Here is a 12,799-nt window from a genome sequence, read left to right on the forward strand (position 1 = left end):
AGCCCTATCCACTGCTAACAAGCAAGGAAAAGGGGCCACTGACTCTGCCATTTAACAAAGAAGCGGGAATCTCACATATATCTTTGACTTTCGTCTGCAAGTAAATCTGGATACAATTTTCAGCTGCTTGTAAAAATGTAATTTCTTTTCTCCTCTGCTGGAAACAAATGTAAATAGTAAAGCTGATCTTTTTTCGGTGGTCATTTTTTTAACAGCTGAAAATTGACATTTGCGTTCAGAAAATGTTCCAGCCACACCCTCCCTCTAGTTGTCCCTCAGACAATGCCCCTTCACTAAAGCCCTGGTTCCAAGGGGGGGCCTCCCCCCCACCATTATCTTAGTTGAACATTCCCAGAGATCTGTCTGTCTTTCTGACTTGGAACTTCATAGAACAGTCTCCAATATACTTGGCCCACATTCCATTATTTTCACATAAGAATTCATTTTATTGAACATGATTTTGATTTAGCATGACCATCAGTAGTTTTCAGATGCAGCCTAGTATGTTAGAATGAACATTGAATTTAGAGCCAGACAACCTGAATTCAAATCCAGTCCCCATCACTCTGGTGTGACTTTGGGCACTTCATTTAACTTACCTGGGCCTCAGTTTTCTATCTGGGAAATGAGGGAAATAGGTGGCCCCTGAGGGTCTCTGCAGCTCAGATTCTATAAACCTAAAATTATTCAATGTTCTTACCAAGAAAGAGAGTCAATGGCAAATGAGCAACAAATTTCATTTGTTCTCCAGTGGGATACCACATGGTCGCCAGTGACCTGGGGGTGGTAATCTTCCTGTCAAGGACAGATGTTGTTTTTTCTGAGAGGGCAAACACTGTTGTAACTTCTTTGAGGCATCCACACATTATCTCCATGATTAAATGTTGTTGTTTAGCTGTTTTCAGTCATGCCCGACTCTGTGTGACCCCATTTGGGGTTTTCTTGGTGAAGGTAATAGAGTGGTTTGCCATTTCCTTCTCAGCTCATTTTACAGAAAAGGAAACTGAGGCCACCAGGATTAAGTGACTTACCCAAGGCCACACAGCTAGTAAATGTCTGAGGCTAGATTTTAACTTCCTAACTGCAGGCCCAGCACTCTATCCACTATGCCACCTGACTGCCCCAATAAAGGAAAACTATTTAGCATGCTTAATACCAGGGTATATTCGTATATTAGAATTAGGTGAAGAAGAGAGAAGGTGGCCAATTGGTGGTTACAGGGTATTTTTTGTTTTCTTTTTTCCCAGATTCCTTTGTTGGCAACAGGTTGTAGTGGGTAGAGAGCTGACCTTGGGAGCTATAACTGTAACTCCCTGCTAGGGAGACCTGACAGCCTCAAATGCCACCTTGGACATTACTGATTGTGTGACCCTGAGCAAGTTACTTAACTTCTTACTTCTCTGAGTCACCAAACTATTAGAGAGTTTGGTAGAGGGAATTTCCTCCCCTGGGAGTTCCCTCAACCAGTAAAGTCCAGATCTAGTCCCTCTCCCTTTCCTTTGTTGTGTTTTTCTGCTACTGGCAGATGTCAGGGCACTGGAAGGTTCCAAACTTAAAGGATAGACAGAAGGCCAAAGGCAGTTTTGTTCATACCTGTAGATGACAAAAGCCATGCAGTGTCCAAGTGGTCTGAGGCAGTCAAAGCTGACGTTGATCTCATTGTTTTTAAAGGGGCCAACTATGGCCCTCCCCAGATGCCTGGAGCTCAGCTGACTTCCCCGGCTGGATTTCCTGGTGGTCCTACACAGATGGCTGGGCCAACACAGCCTCCAAAGAAGCTTGATCCGGACTCTATACCAAGCCCAGTAAGTGATCATGATCAAGACATTTGAATGTTTTCCAGAGCTAAGTCCATTTTGGTGCATTTACAATCTCTTCTGGGTGGACTCTTCCTCTGCCCTTATCATCCTTTGTGACTGTTGTCCACATCCCTTATAGGATCTACCCAACAATCTGGACATCTTCATCAAAGTCATTTCATGCTTTCTGAATACAAGCTTATTAGATACCCTGACCCAAATTTACCCTCTTAATCTGATCTTGGTGGCTATTATCTATTGACCCTCCTACACATTCTTTTTCTTCCTCGATGAGTTCAATGACTGGCCCATCGTCTATCTTCCCAGTCTCTTGCCCTTTTCTTAGGAGACTTCGGTTGGATACTGCTGCTCTTTTGAATGCCCTGACTTCCCTGTTCCTTCATCTTCTCATTTCCCATGATCTCCTCATGTCTGTCTCTGCTATTCTCAGAGATGGTTGTTTCCTTGACTACCTGGAAGTGTTCTCTTCCTCATCCACAAACTCTGAAATTCCTGTATCTTATCATTGTCTTTTATCATTCCATCTCATCTTATGTCATACAATTCCTATCCTTCTTCCTCACTGGGACTTCCACTTCCTCAGTTCTTTCCCAGGTCATTCCTTTGAGGCTAGACTCCTTGAGACTATCCTCATGAGGTGTCCCCACGTCTTGTCCTCCACTCCTCTCTAAACCATTTGCTATCTGGCTTTGAGCTCTCTCTTTTAGCTGAAACTGCTTCCTCTAAATCTCCCAGTGATCTCTTATTATCCAGTCTAATCAATCACTTTTTCCCATTCTTCACTCTCCTTGATTTCTCTATGGCCTTTAACACTGTTGGCCATCTACCCTTGAAACACTCTTCTCACTGCATTTTTGTGACACTGTTTTCTCCTGGGTCTCTCCCAATCTAGCTGCTCAATCTCCTTTGTAAGTTCTTTATGCAGATCATACCCTCTAACCATGGATGTTCCTCCAAGACTTTGTCCTAGACCATCTACTTTTTCCCCTCTATTTTATCTTGCTTGGCAATCTCAGCTCCCAGGGTTCAGTTAGCATCTCTAAGCACTTGCTTCCTACGTCTATATATTCAGCCCTAGTCTGTCTTCCGAGCTCCAGTCCCATGTCACTGAAGTCCTTTGAACCGTTTGAACTGAGGTAAGATTTGAACCCAGGCCCCCTTCAGTCCAAGCCAAGTGTCTTCTTCAGTATGTCATGCTGTCTCCAATCAGTTTGTTTTACAGATGAGGAAACAGAGATCTAGAAAAGCTTCATAACCTGCCCAAGATCTCATAGCTGATCTCTCAGACAAGTGTTCTTTTCATCAAATTCAATCAAAATTTTTGTTGTGTCTGACTCTTCACAACCCCATGGACCATAACACACCAGTGCTATCCATGGGGTTTTCTTGGCAAAGAAACTGGAGTGATTCACCATTTACTTCTCCAGTGGATTAAGACAAATGAGGTTAAGTGACTTGCCCAGCTAGTGAGTGTCTGAGGCCACATTTGAACTCAGGTCTTTCTGACTCCAGGTGCAGTGTTCTCTCCACTGAGCCTCCTAGCTGCCTCCAGTCAAAATTGAATTTGTTCAATTCTAAACCAAGTATTTGAAATTAAACAAAATATTCCCTGGGAACCTTTATCATTGCCTTCTCACTGTCCCATCATGCACAACCCAGCTCTCATTCATACCAATTAAAGGCTATTGGACTTTAGCCAGATTTCGTTTTTAAGGTCTTCTCTTTGTTTCTGTATGGGAAGACCAGCATGAAGTTCAGCATGAGCTGGGATTGGGTGGTAATCTTTGTTGTCATAGAACTAACTCTATCAGTGATGTCACAGATGCATGGGCATCATGGGACATATTCAGCAAAGTGGCATGAAATAAAATTTGGAAGAAGCAGTAGGAAATAAAATCATAGACCAATGTGAATGTTATAGTGGGAGATAAGTGCTGCACATAAGGAGGCTGCAGCACCCATTGGGGCTCACCAGGGTTCTGCCCGGCAGCTCCATAGAGGTATCTTCCTTATTTCATAGCATGAATCAGCAAGCATTGATTAGTCACTTCCTCCATTCCTGGCACTATACTAAATGCTAGGGAGATAAAGAAAAAGCAAAACCAGTTCCTGTCTTCAGGAAGCTTACATGCTAATATTGAAGATGCCATGTATGGATCAGAACATGCACTGGAAGCAAAGAGTAGATCAAAGATAACCTTAGATGGTGTCAGCATCTGGGCAGGGGAAAAAGGGGGAAGCCAGTACTAGCCTCTAGAAGGAGGTGATGCTGAGCTAAGTCCTGAAATCAGGAATTCTCAGGGTCAAATTTGGAGGGAGCTCTGGACCAGCCAGTTAATCCAGGAGTTATTCCAGGAGCTCTGGACCAGCCAATGCCAAGGAAAAGAGGCAGCCAATAGAGTGCTATAGTGTTTAAGGAAGAGTAGGTAGACCAGCATGGCAGACTCATGGAGCACTTAGAATGTAAGAAGACTGGCACAATGATCTACCAGTCCTTCTTGCTTCACTTTGCTTCAGTTCATATAGGTCTTGCCATGTTTTGTTTTTTTCTGAAACCACTCCCCCCTCGTCCCACCTCAGTCATTTTTTCTAGCACAATAGTATTCCATCAAAATAATATGCCACAACTTGCTCAGCCATTCCCCAATTGATGGGCATCCTCTCAATTTCTAATTCTTTGCCACCACAAAAAAAGCTGCTATAAATATTTTTGTGATATAGGTCCTTTTTATTTCTCTTTGATCTCTTTGAAATACAGACCTAGTAGTAATATTTTGGGGTCAAAGAGTGTACAGTTGTATACCCTTCAGGTGTAGTTCCAAGTTGGACCAGTTCACAACTCCACCGACAATTTATTAGTGTACCTATTTTCCCTCATCCTCTCCAGCATTTCTCATTTCTGATAGATGTGAAGTGGTACTTCAGAGTTGCTTTAATTTGAATTTCTCTAATCAATAGTGATTTAGAGCACTTTTTCATATGACTCTAGATAGCTTTGATTTCTTGATGCCCTGTGACCATTTGTCAATTGATGAATGGCTCTTATTTTGACAAATTTGACTTAGTTCCCTGTATGTTTGAGAAATTAGGCCTTTATCAGAGAAACTTGATGTAAAAATTTTCAGTATTGCTTCATCGTCAGTGGTATCTTCAGACAAATTGTAGTTTCCGGTTATTTCTTTTTGCTTTTGCTTGTCTGCAGTCATAATTGCTACCCTGCCTTCTTTAGTTTAGCTGAAGCATGAGAGATTCTGCTCCAGTCCTTTATTTTAACTTTTTTGTGTACATTTCTGTTTCAAGGGGGTCTCTTGTAAACAACATTATTATTGGATTCTGGCTTCTAATTCGTTATGCTATCCACTTCCATTTTACGGGTGAGCTTGTACCATTCCCATTCACAATTATAATTACTGTGTATTTCCCTGCATCCTATTTTCTTCTATTTATTTTTCTCTCTCTGTCTTTCGTCCTGTGCCTCCTCAGAGGTCCATTTTGATTCTGACTGCTGCCTCTCTTAATCCACCTTTTATCATCCCTCTATATCTGTTATCCCCTTCCCCTCCTATTTCCCTATTGAGATGATTTATATGCTCTACTGAGTGTGTGTGTGTGTGAGCATGTGTGAGCATGTGCGCACATGTGAGCATGTGCACGTGTGTGCTCTCTCCTTGTTGAACCAATTCTGAAGAGAGTGAGGTTCAAGAATTGTCCACCCCACCTATTTCCTTCTCCACTAGAAGACCTCTTCCTAGTACTCCTCCTATATGAGAACATTTGCCCCATTCTCCCTCGCTTCTTCCTCTCTTTCTCTCTTCTTCATTTCTTTTGAGATCATCCCAACATAATTGACTCATGTTCATGCCTTCTGTCTATGCAGACTCCTTCTAACTGCCCTAATAAAGATAAAGTTCTTGGGAATTACATGTTTCATCTTTTCATGTAGGAATGTAAATAGTTTACTTCTTGAGTTCCTCATGATTATTCTTACATGTTTACCCGTTTATATTTCTCTTGAGTCTTATGTTTAAATGACAAATTTTCTATTCAGCTCTGGTCTTTTCATTAGGAATGTTTGAAAGTTCTCTGCTTTATTAAATATTCATTTCCCCCCCTGAAGGATTATACTCAGTTATGCTGGGCAGGTCATTCTTGTTTGTAACTTTAGCTCCTTTGCCTTCCAGAATGTCAAATTCCAAGCCCTCTGCTCCTTTAACATGAAAGCTGCTAAATCTTGTGTGATTCTGACTGTGGCTCCATGGTATTTGAATGGTTTTTTTTTTTCTGGATGCTTGTAATATTTTCTCTTTGACCTGGGAGCTCTAGAATTTGTCTATAATATTCCTAAGAGTTTTCATTTTGGGATCTCTTTCAGGAGATGAATGGTAGGTCCTTCCAATTTTTACCCTCTGATTCTAAGGTATTCTAAGGCAGTTTTTCTTTATAATTTCTTGAAATTTGATGGCCAGGCTCTTTGTTGGTTTGCAGGTAGTCCTATAATTCTTAAATTATCTTGCCTATATCTGTTTTCCAGGTCAGTTATTTTTCCAATGAGATATTTCACATTTTCTTCCATAGTTTCATTCTTTTAACTCTATTTTATCATTTCTTGATATCTCATGATGTCATTAGTTTCCACTTGCTCAATTCTAATCTTTAAGGAATTATTTTCTTCAGTGAGCTTTTGTAACTAATTTTCTAATTGGTCAGTTCTGCTTTTTAAGGTGTTATCTTCTCCAGTGTTTTTGTGTCTGTTTTTATATCAAGCTGTTAATACTCTTTTCATAATTTCCTTGTGCTATTCTCATTTGTTTTCCCAGTTTTTCTTCTACCACTCTTAGCTCTTTCTTTAATTCTTCCAGTTATTCTTCTTTTTGGACTTGGGTCCAATTAGCATTTTTCTCTAAGGCTTTGCTTATAGCTGCTTTTACCTTGTTTCATAAGTGTAGGAGATTCTGCATGAAGAAATATACTTTCTCTGCAATTATAATCTGATAGAGTAGGCCAGGCACTGAGAGGTTTAGAGACATGCCTCAGGATATACAACATGCATATGGCAAAAGGAGAACTCAACAAGGTCTTCCTGGTTCTGAGACTACTGAGTTTCTAGTCATTGGACCATACTCTTTTCTATATACATAACAAATTAGATTACTGAATCTTAAAAAATGAATTCAGAGAATCCTTACTTTTTGGTGGTTTCTCATTTGACAGATTCAGGTTATTGAAAATGACAGATCCACCAGAAGTGGTCAAGTCTATGCTACCAACATAAGAGGCCAGATTCCTCCTCTAGTAACCACGGACTGTATGATCCAAGATCAAGGTATTTCTTTCAGTGTTGTTTTTTTTTTTTTGGACTTCTCGGAGTTGGGACAGTTTACTAAAATCAAACACCCTGGAGCCATACTGTGGTCCATAATATGAGACCAATTCATCAGTAAAACAACCTTGTGATCACATCTTTCTGCTGTGCTGGAAACAAAGACTTTTTAGAATCCTCAGCACTGAATTGTGCCCTTTGACAAATAGTGTTAAGCTAAAACTGAATGTAATAAAATAATCATTTTAGGGAAAATTTCCAAGTCTTACTTCTTTAATTTAAAATTTCTCTTTTTTCATTTGACATATTTTTGCCTATGTATTTCCAAAATAAGTTCCTCAGTCATGAAAAACATGGCATAATATAACAGTCAGAAAAAAACAGAGTCAAACCTGCCACAGATTCACTGTGTGACCATAAGCAATTCAATTAACTGTCCTGTCCCTGGTCCACCCTCCTCCTCTTCCCCTCTCTCCCTCTTCTCTGTTTCTTGACCTGTAAAATGAGGAGTGAATGAGTCTCTAAGACCATTTCTAGCTTTAAACTGCTGATTTGCTATTTGAAATTCTTGCTACATTGGGCTACATTAAGAAAAGGTGAGTTTAAGGTATCAAGAATGAAGCGGGACATAGGGGCAGGGATACCCTAACTCACTCTGCCCTACCTCGACCACATCTAGAGTTAGGCATAGTTCTAGATCGTCCATTTTATGAAGAACATGAACACAGCCAGAAGGAAGGGTCTAAAAAGTCTTAGAGGTACAGGAGAACTATAGTCAAGGATTGGACTGAATGTCCTGTGAAAGGGGGGTTAGCTTTCTTGTCCTTGATCCCATTAGGCAAAACTAGACACAGTATGGTAACTCTGATTACATCATTTGTAGGAATATATTATTTTTTCAAGTACCATTTGATAGTTTTCCTTTTTTACATAGAAAACCAAAAGCCATTTCTAAAATGTAAGCTTTAAGGTTATTCTGATGCTTCAGTGGGTCTATGATCATTGTATGTGAGATGCACAGTGAGGTCACTGATCACTTTCTCAGCCTGTTTCTTTCTGTTTCTTTCAAGTGGGCCTGTGATGTTCCTCTAGAATTTAAATATTGTAAGGATGCCTTTTCTCTATTTGTTGTACTGAATTCATGGTTACACCATGAACACCGCCCCTCCCGCCCCATCTTTCTCTTTCTTTAAAAAAATTAGATTTTATTGATAGCTTTTGTTTTTCCCCCAGTATCCCTCCCATCTCTCCCAGGGAGCTATTCTGTATAATAAATAAATTTTTTAAAAAGAAAAAGAGAAAAAAATCAGTGAAACTGATTAATAATTATAAATCTGAGCATTTATAGCTATAAAGCCTCTATAGCACATGTAATGTAAATATATAATGGCTTAAGGGTTATATATTCTACATTATGTATAAATATACATATTTATAAATACGTATATTTATATATATAAATATAAATGCTATATAGCATATGTAGCACTATACTACCCATCTCCAGCACCTGTCCAAGGCACATTTCTCTAAAGACTCTCCGACTCTCCAGGAGTCAGCTTAGGGCTGCCTCCTACAAAAAGTCTTTCTTGATTTCCCTAGTTGTTAATGCCCTCCCATTTATCTGTGTATTTTTAGGATGTAGTTCCCCACTCCACCCCCCACCACCATTAGAATATCAGCTTCTTGAAGGCAGGTATCATTTCATTGTTGTGTTGGATTCCCCAACCTCTAGAACGACATCTGGCACATGGTAATAGCTTAATAAATACTTAATCAAATTGAATTAAATCAGATTCAATGGGTTGACCATGGACCAAATGTTATAATCTGTTTAAAATTGTTGTTGCTGAGTTGTTTCAGTTGTGTCTGACTCTTCATGACCCCATTTTGGAGTTTTCTTGGCAAAGGTACTAGAGCAGTTTGCCATTTCCTTCTCCAGTTCATTTTACAGATGAAAAACTGAGGCAAACAGATCTAAATGGCTTGCCAGGGTCACAGAGCTAGCAAGTATCTGAGGTTGAGGCTGGATTTAAGCTCGTAGAGATGAGTCATCCTGGTTCCAAGCCAAGTGCTCTATCCACTGCACCACTTAGCTGCCTTCTATTTAATATATAACCCCTTAAAAATTATTTATATATCTTGCTTTGACACAACAGATACTTCCCAGCCAACACTCGGATAAACCTTCCTATATTCTCCACAAACAGTTTATTGATCATTAGCAGAAATAAAGGCTGTATTCATTCACTCTGGCAACGAATATCACTATTGCTGTACTGGACCAGAATTTTGTTGCCTTCCCACAATGACTTTATTTGCACTGTAGGAGTCATTATGCATGGCAATATTCACTCCTCAGGGCAGCTAGGTGGTGTGGTGAAGAGAGTGCCCGATCTAAAGTCAGGAAGATTTATCTTCCTGAGTTCAAATCCGCCCTCAGACACTTACTAATTGTGTGACTGGGCAAGTCATTTCACCCTATCTGCCTCAGTTCCTCATCTGTAAAATGAACTGGAGAGGTAAATGGCAAAACACTCCAGTATCTTTGCCAAAAAAAACCCCAAAAAACCCAAATGGGCTCCTGGCGAGTCAGACAAGACCACAAAGCAACAACCATATGTGCTCCTCATCCAGCTGGTTTTCCCACGTGAATGGCTAGGTCCATTCTATTATTATTAATGTGAATATTATGGGGTGTATTTTTTCACTGGTTTTTTAAATGACTCTTTCTGAATGTTTCAGGGAATGCCAGTCCTCGTTATATCCGGTGTACAACGTACTGCTTCCCATCTACTTCAGATATGGCCAAGCAATCTCAGCTGCCATTAGCTGCCATCATCAAACCATTTGCCACTGTTCCTCCAAATGAGGTAAGAGAATTGGACATGAGTGTACAGCAGTTTAATAACTCATCTGATGTACCTCCTGGGCTTAATTCTTATCTCCCATCCTGCTTTGCAAATAGGACTCTAATGTCTACATGGTACCTAACCATTTAGTCAAATCATTCTATTCAGTAGCAAAAATGTCCCCTAAAGGCAAGTTTTGGAGACTGATCAAATCATTTTCATTTGAGTGTTTTTTGGAAACCATGTATTTAGAGCAAGTAAGTGACTTGACATAGAAGCTAGTACTAGTGGAATATCTTAGTCTTGATAACTTTAACGCACCCATCCTGCCCCATGCAATCCCAGAATTCCCATGTGTCACTTATAATGTGTGTGTGTTCATCCTTCATTGCCAAAGAAGACGATGCCATCAGAGAAATAATGACATGACTTTCATTTGATTTTTGTTTTGAGTGAGGGAGGGCTGTGTAGATTACCAGCCTCACTTCTCCTCCAGAGCCATCTGAATCCAGTGACCAGATATTCATCAGGATTACTGGAGATGACCCAGGATGAGGCAATTGGGGTTAAGTGACTTGGCCAAGGTCACACAGCTAGTGAATGTCAAGTGTCTGAGATGAGATCTGAACTCAGGTCCTCCTGACTCCTGTACTGGTGCTCTATCCACTGTACCACCTAGCTGCCCCTGTCAATTATAATACTGCAGTAATGAAGGCAGGATCTAAAATCTGCTTATCTGCCTCTTTTCCCCGTGGACCAACATATTCCTTCACTTGAGTTTCAAGCTCAGCCTCCAGTTCAATCCAACAGACCTTTTTAAGAAGCACCGGTTAGGTAAAGGGCCCTATGATGATCACTGAAGATGGTGCCAAGCTTAGATCATATCTGGTCCCTGCCCTGGTGGAGCTCTCATTCCAGTAAGCAGAGATGATGGGCCCACATAACTATGATGCCTGGTGGGTAGACCTAGTGCCATCATCTGTCTCACTGGGGACTGAAGGCTGGGGAGTTTTGATGAGATGGAGTTGAGAAGGTAGGGAAGAAAGAAGAAAACACTGAGAAAAATGGACATTGCCTAAGGTGCAGTTTGCTGAATGTGCCTGATGGGTACGTTCAGTGTATTTCTTCTTGGGTCCAAATGGAAACTAATAGAGGTGCTTACTTGAGGAGGACATTTATCCTTATAGCCCCTTAGACCTCAGTTTCCCATCTGTAAAATGAAGGGATTGGACTAGAGGACAGGATCCTAGGATGATTTCTAGACCAACCATCCATTGAGATGTCCTCAATTCACTTCCAGGTCAGTGAAAGAAGAGGGTCATGGGGTGAATTTGTATACAGTGTACACATCAGAAACACAGACTTTTAAAGCAGGAAAGAACGTTGGATGCTATCTAATTAGCCTTTTCACTTCACAGTGTAAGAAACTGAGGCAAAGGATGATTTTTTTTTTTTACAATTTTCCCAAAAGATGGATGTCAAAAGGATCTGAACAAAGTAGAGTGTGTGGTGGAAGGAAAGGTGACCATGAACAGTTAGGGAATCAGGGAAGGCTTTAGGGGAGGTGACCACAGGCCTGGGGTAGGAAAATCTTAGCCTTTTTACTTCCTGCTCCCTGGTACACTGAGTCATTCACCTTTTTGAATCTCCTTTTCCTCATCTTTAACCTGAAGAGCTTAAGCTAGCTAATCTCTAAAGTCTCTGCTGGATTTAAATCTCATGAAACCTTGTTCATGGACTCAAATTTCACAAGGGAAGAGACAGAGGAAGGATATGGCAGGCACTGCATACAGCCTAAGCAAAGGCCCAGTAGTGGGAACAGACAGTAGTAATGTTTGACTGGAGATGAAATGCATGGAAAAGAGTATTAGCAAGTCTGGAAGTGCTGGATGTGGCCAAATTGGGCAAAGCCTTGAAAGCAAGGATGAATTTGGCCTGGTGAACGATAGGGAGTTATTACAGATTTGGGAAAAGGAAGTGTGAAGACACAACTTTTAAGCAGCTATTAATAAAAGAGAGATTGTATGGCCTAATGAGTCAAGCTAACATCTCAGCCAAGAAGACCTAGATTCAAGTCACGTCTCTGAGATCTATTGGTTCTGGACCCTGGGCAAGCTGCATAACCTTTCACTGCCCCAGCAGCTTTCTAAGACTCAAAGCTGAAGAGAAGTCACCAACCTTCCCTGGTGGAAAGAATTTCCTCCCTGGCATTTTTAATACTAATAAAATCACACATATGGTTAAAAAAAGTACCATCTAGGGGGGCAGAGCCAAGATGGCGGAGCAGAAAGACGCACATACACATAGCTCCAAACCCACAGCCCATAGAACATCTGTAAAAAAAGAACTCCCAGTGAATTCTGAAGCAGCAGAGGCCACAGAACGGTGGAGCGGAGGAGATTTCTGTTCCAGAGAGCCCTGCAAACCTCTCACAAAAGGTCCATCATGCTGCGGACATGGAGCCCAGCCCAGCCCTGCCATGGCCACACGGCACTGAGAGGAGTAGATCCAAGCAGGCTTCGGGGACGGAATCTCCAGCGGCCACGCGGGTCCCTCCACCCACAGGTGCCAAGGTCAATGAGAGGGTCTCTTTGGCAGGTCGAGAGGGGAGTGGGGTGCCCCCATATCTCAGGCCCCCTAGGGAGGCAGCAGCAGAGGCGGGAGCAGACAGGGACTCCACAAGCAGGCAGGAGCCTGGATCCATTGTTGAAGGTCTCTGCATAAAGCCCCTGAGGGAACTGAGCCTGTGAGGCGGCCCTGCCCCCACCTGAGCACCTGAACTTAATCTCACACTGAATAGAGCCCTG

General features: G+C 41.4%; 1 protein-coding gene across 3 annotated transcripts in view; it reads left to right on the plus strand.

Annotated features, from left to right (window-relative positions):
* The window catches only part of SEC24D (SEC24 homolog D, COPII coat complex component), a 105,433-nt gene that overhangs the window by 29,911 nt on the left and 62,723 nt on the right, over window positions 1-12,799 (plus strand). For all 3 annotated transcript variants that reach the window (XM_072625372.1, XM_072625373.1, XM_072625374.1), the window contains exons 6-8: window positions 1,672-1,805; window positions 7,032-7,143; window positions 9,886-10,013. In XM_072625372.1, the coding sequence (XP_072481473.1) occupies window positions 1,672-1,805; window positions 7,032-7,143; window positions 9,886-10,013 (374 nt within the window). The remainder of the gene's footprint in view (window positions 1-1,671; window positions 1,806-7,031; window positions 7,144-9,885; window positions 10,014-12,799) is intronic.

The sequence above is a fragment of the Notamacropus eugenii genome, chromosome 7 (genome assembly GCF_028372415.1).
Source record: "Notamacropus eugenii isolate mMacEug1 chromosome 7, mMacEug1.pri_v2, whole genome shotgun sequence".
NCBI classification, from domain to species: Eukaryota; Metazoa; Chordata; class Mammalia; order Diprotodontia; family Macropodidae; genus Notamacropus; species Notamacropus eugenii.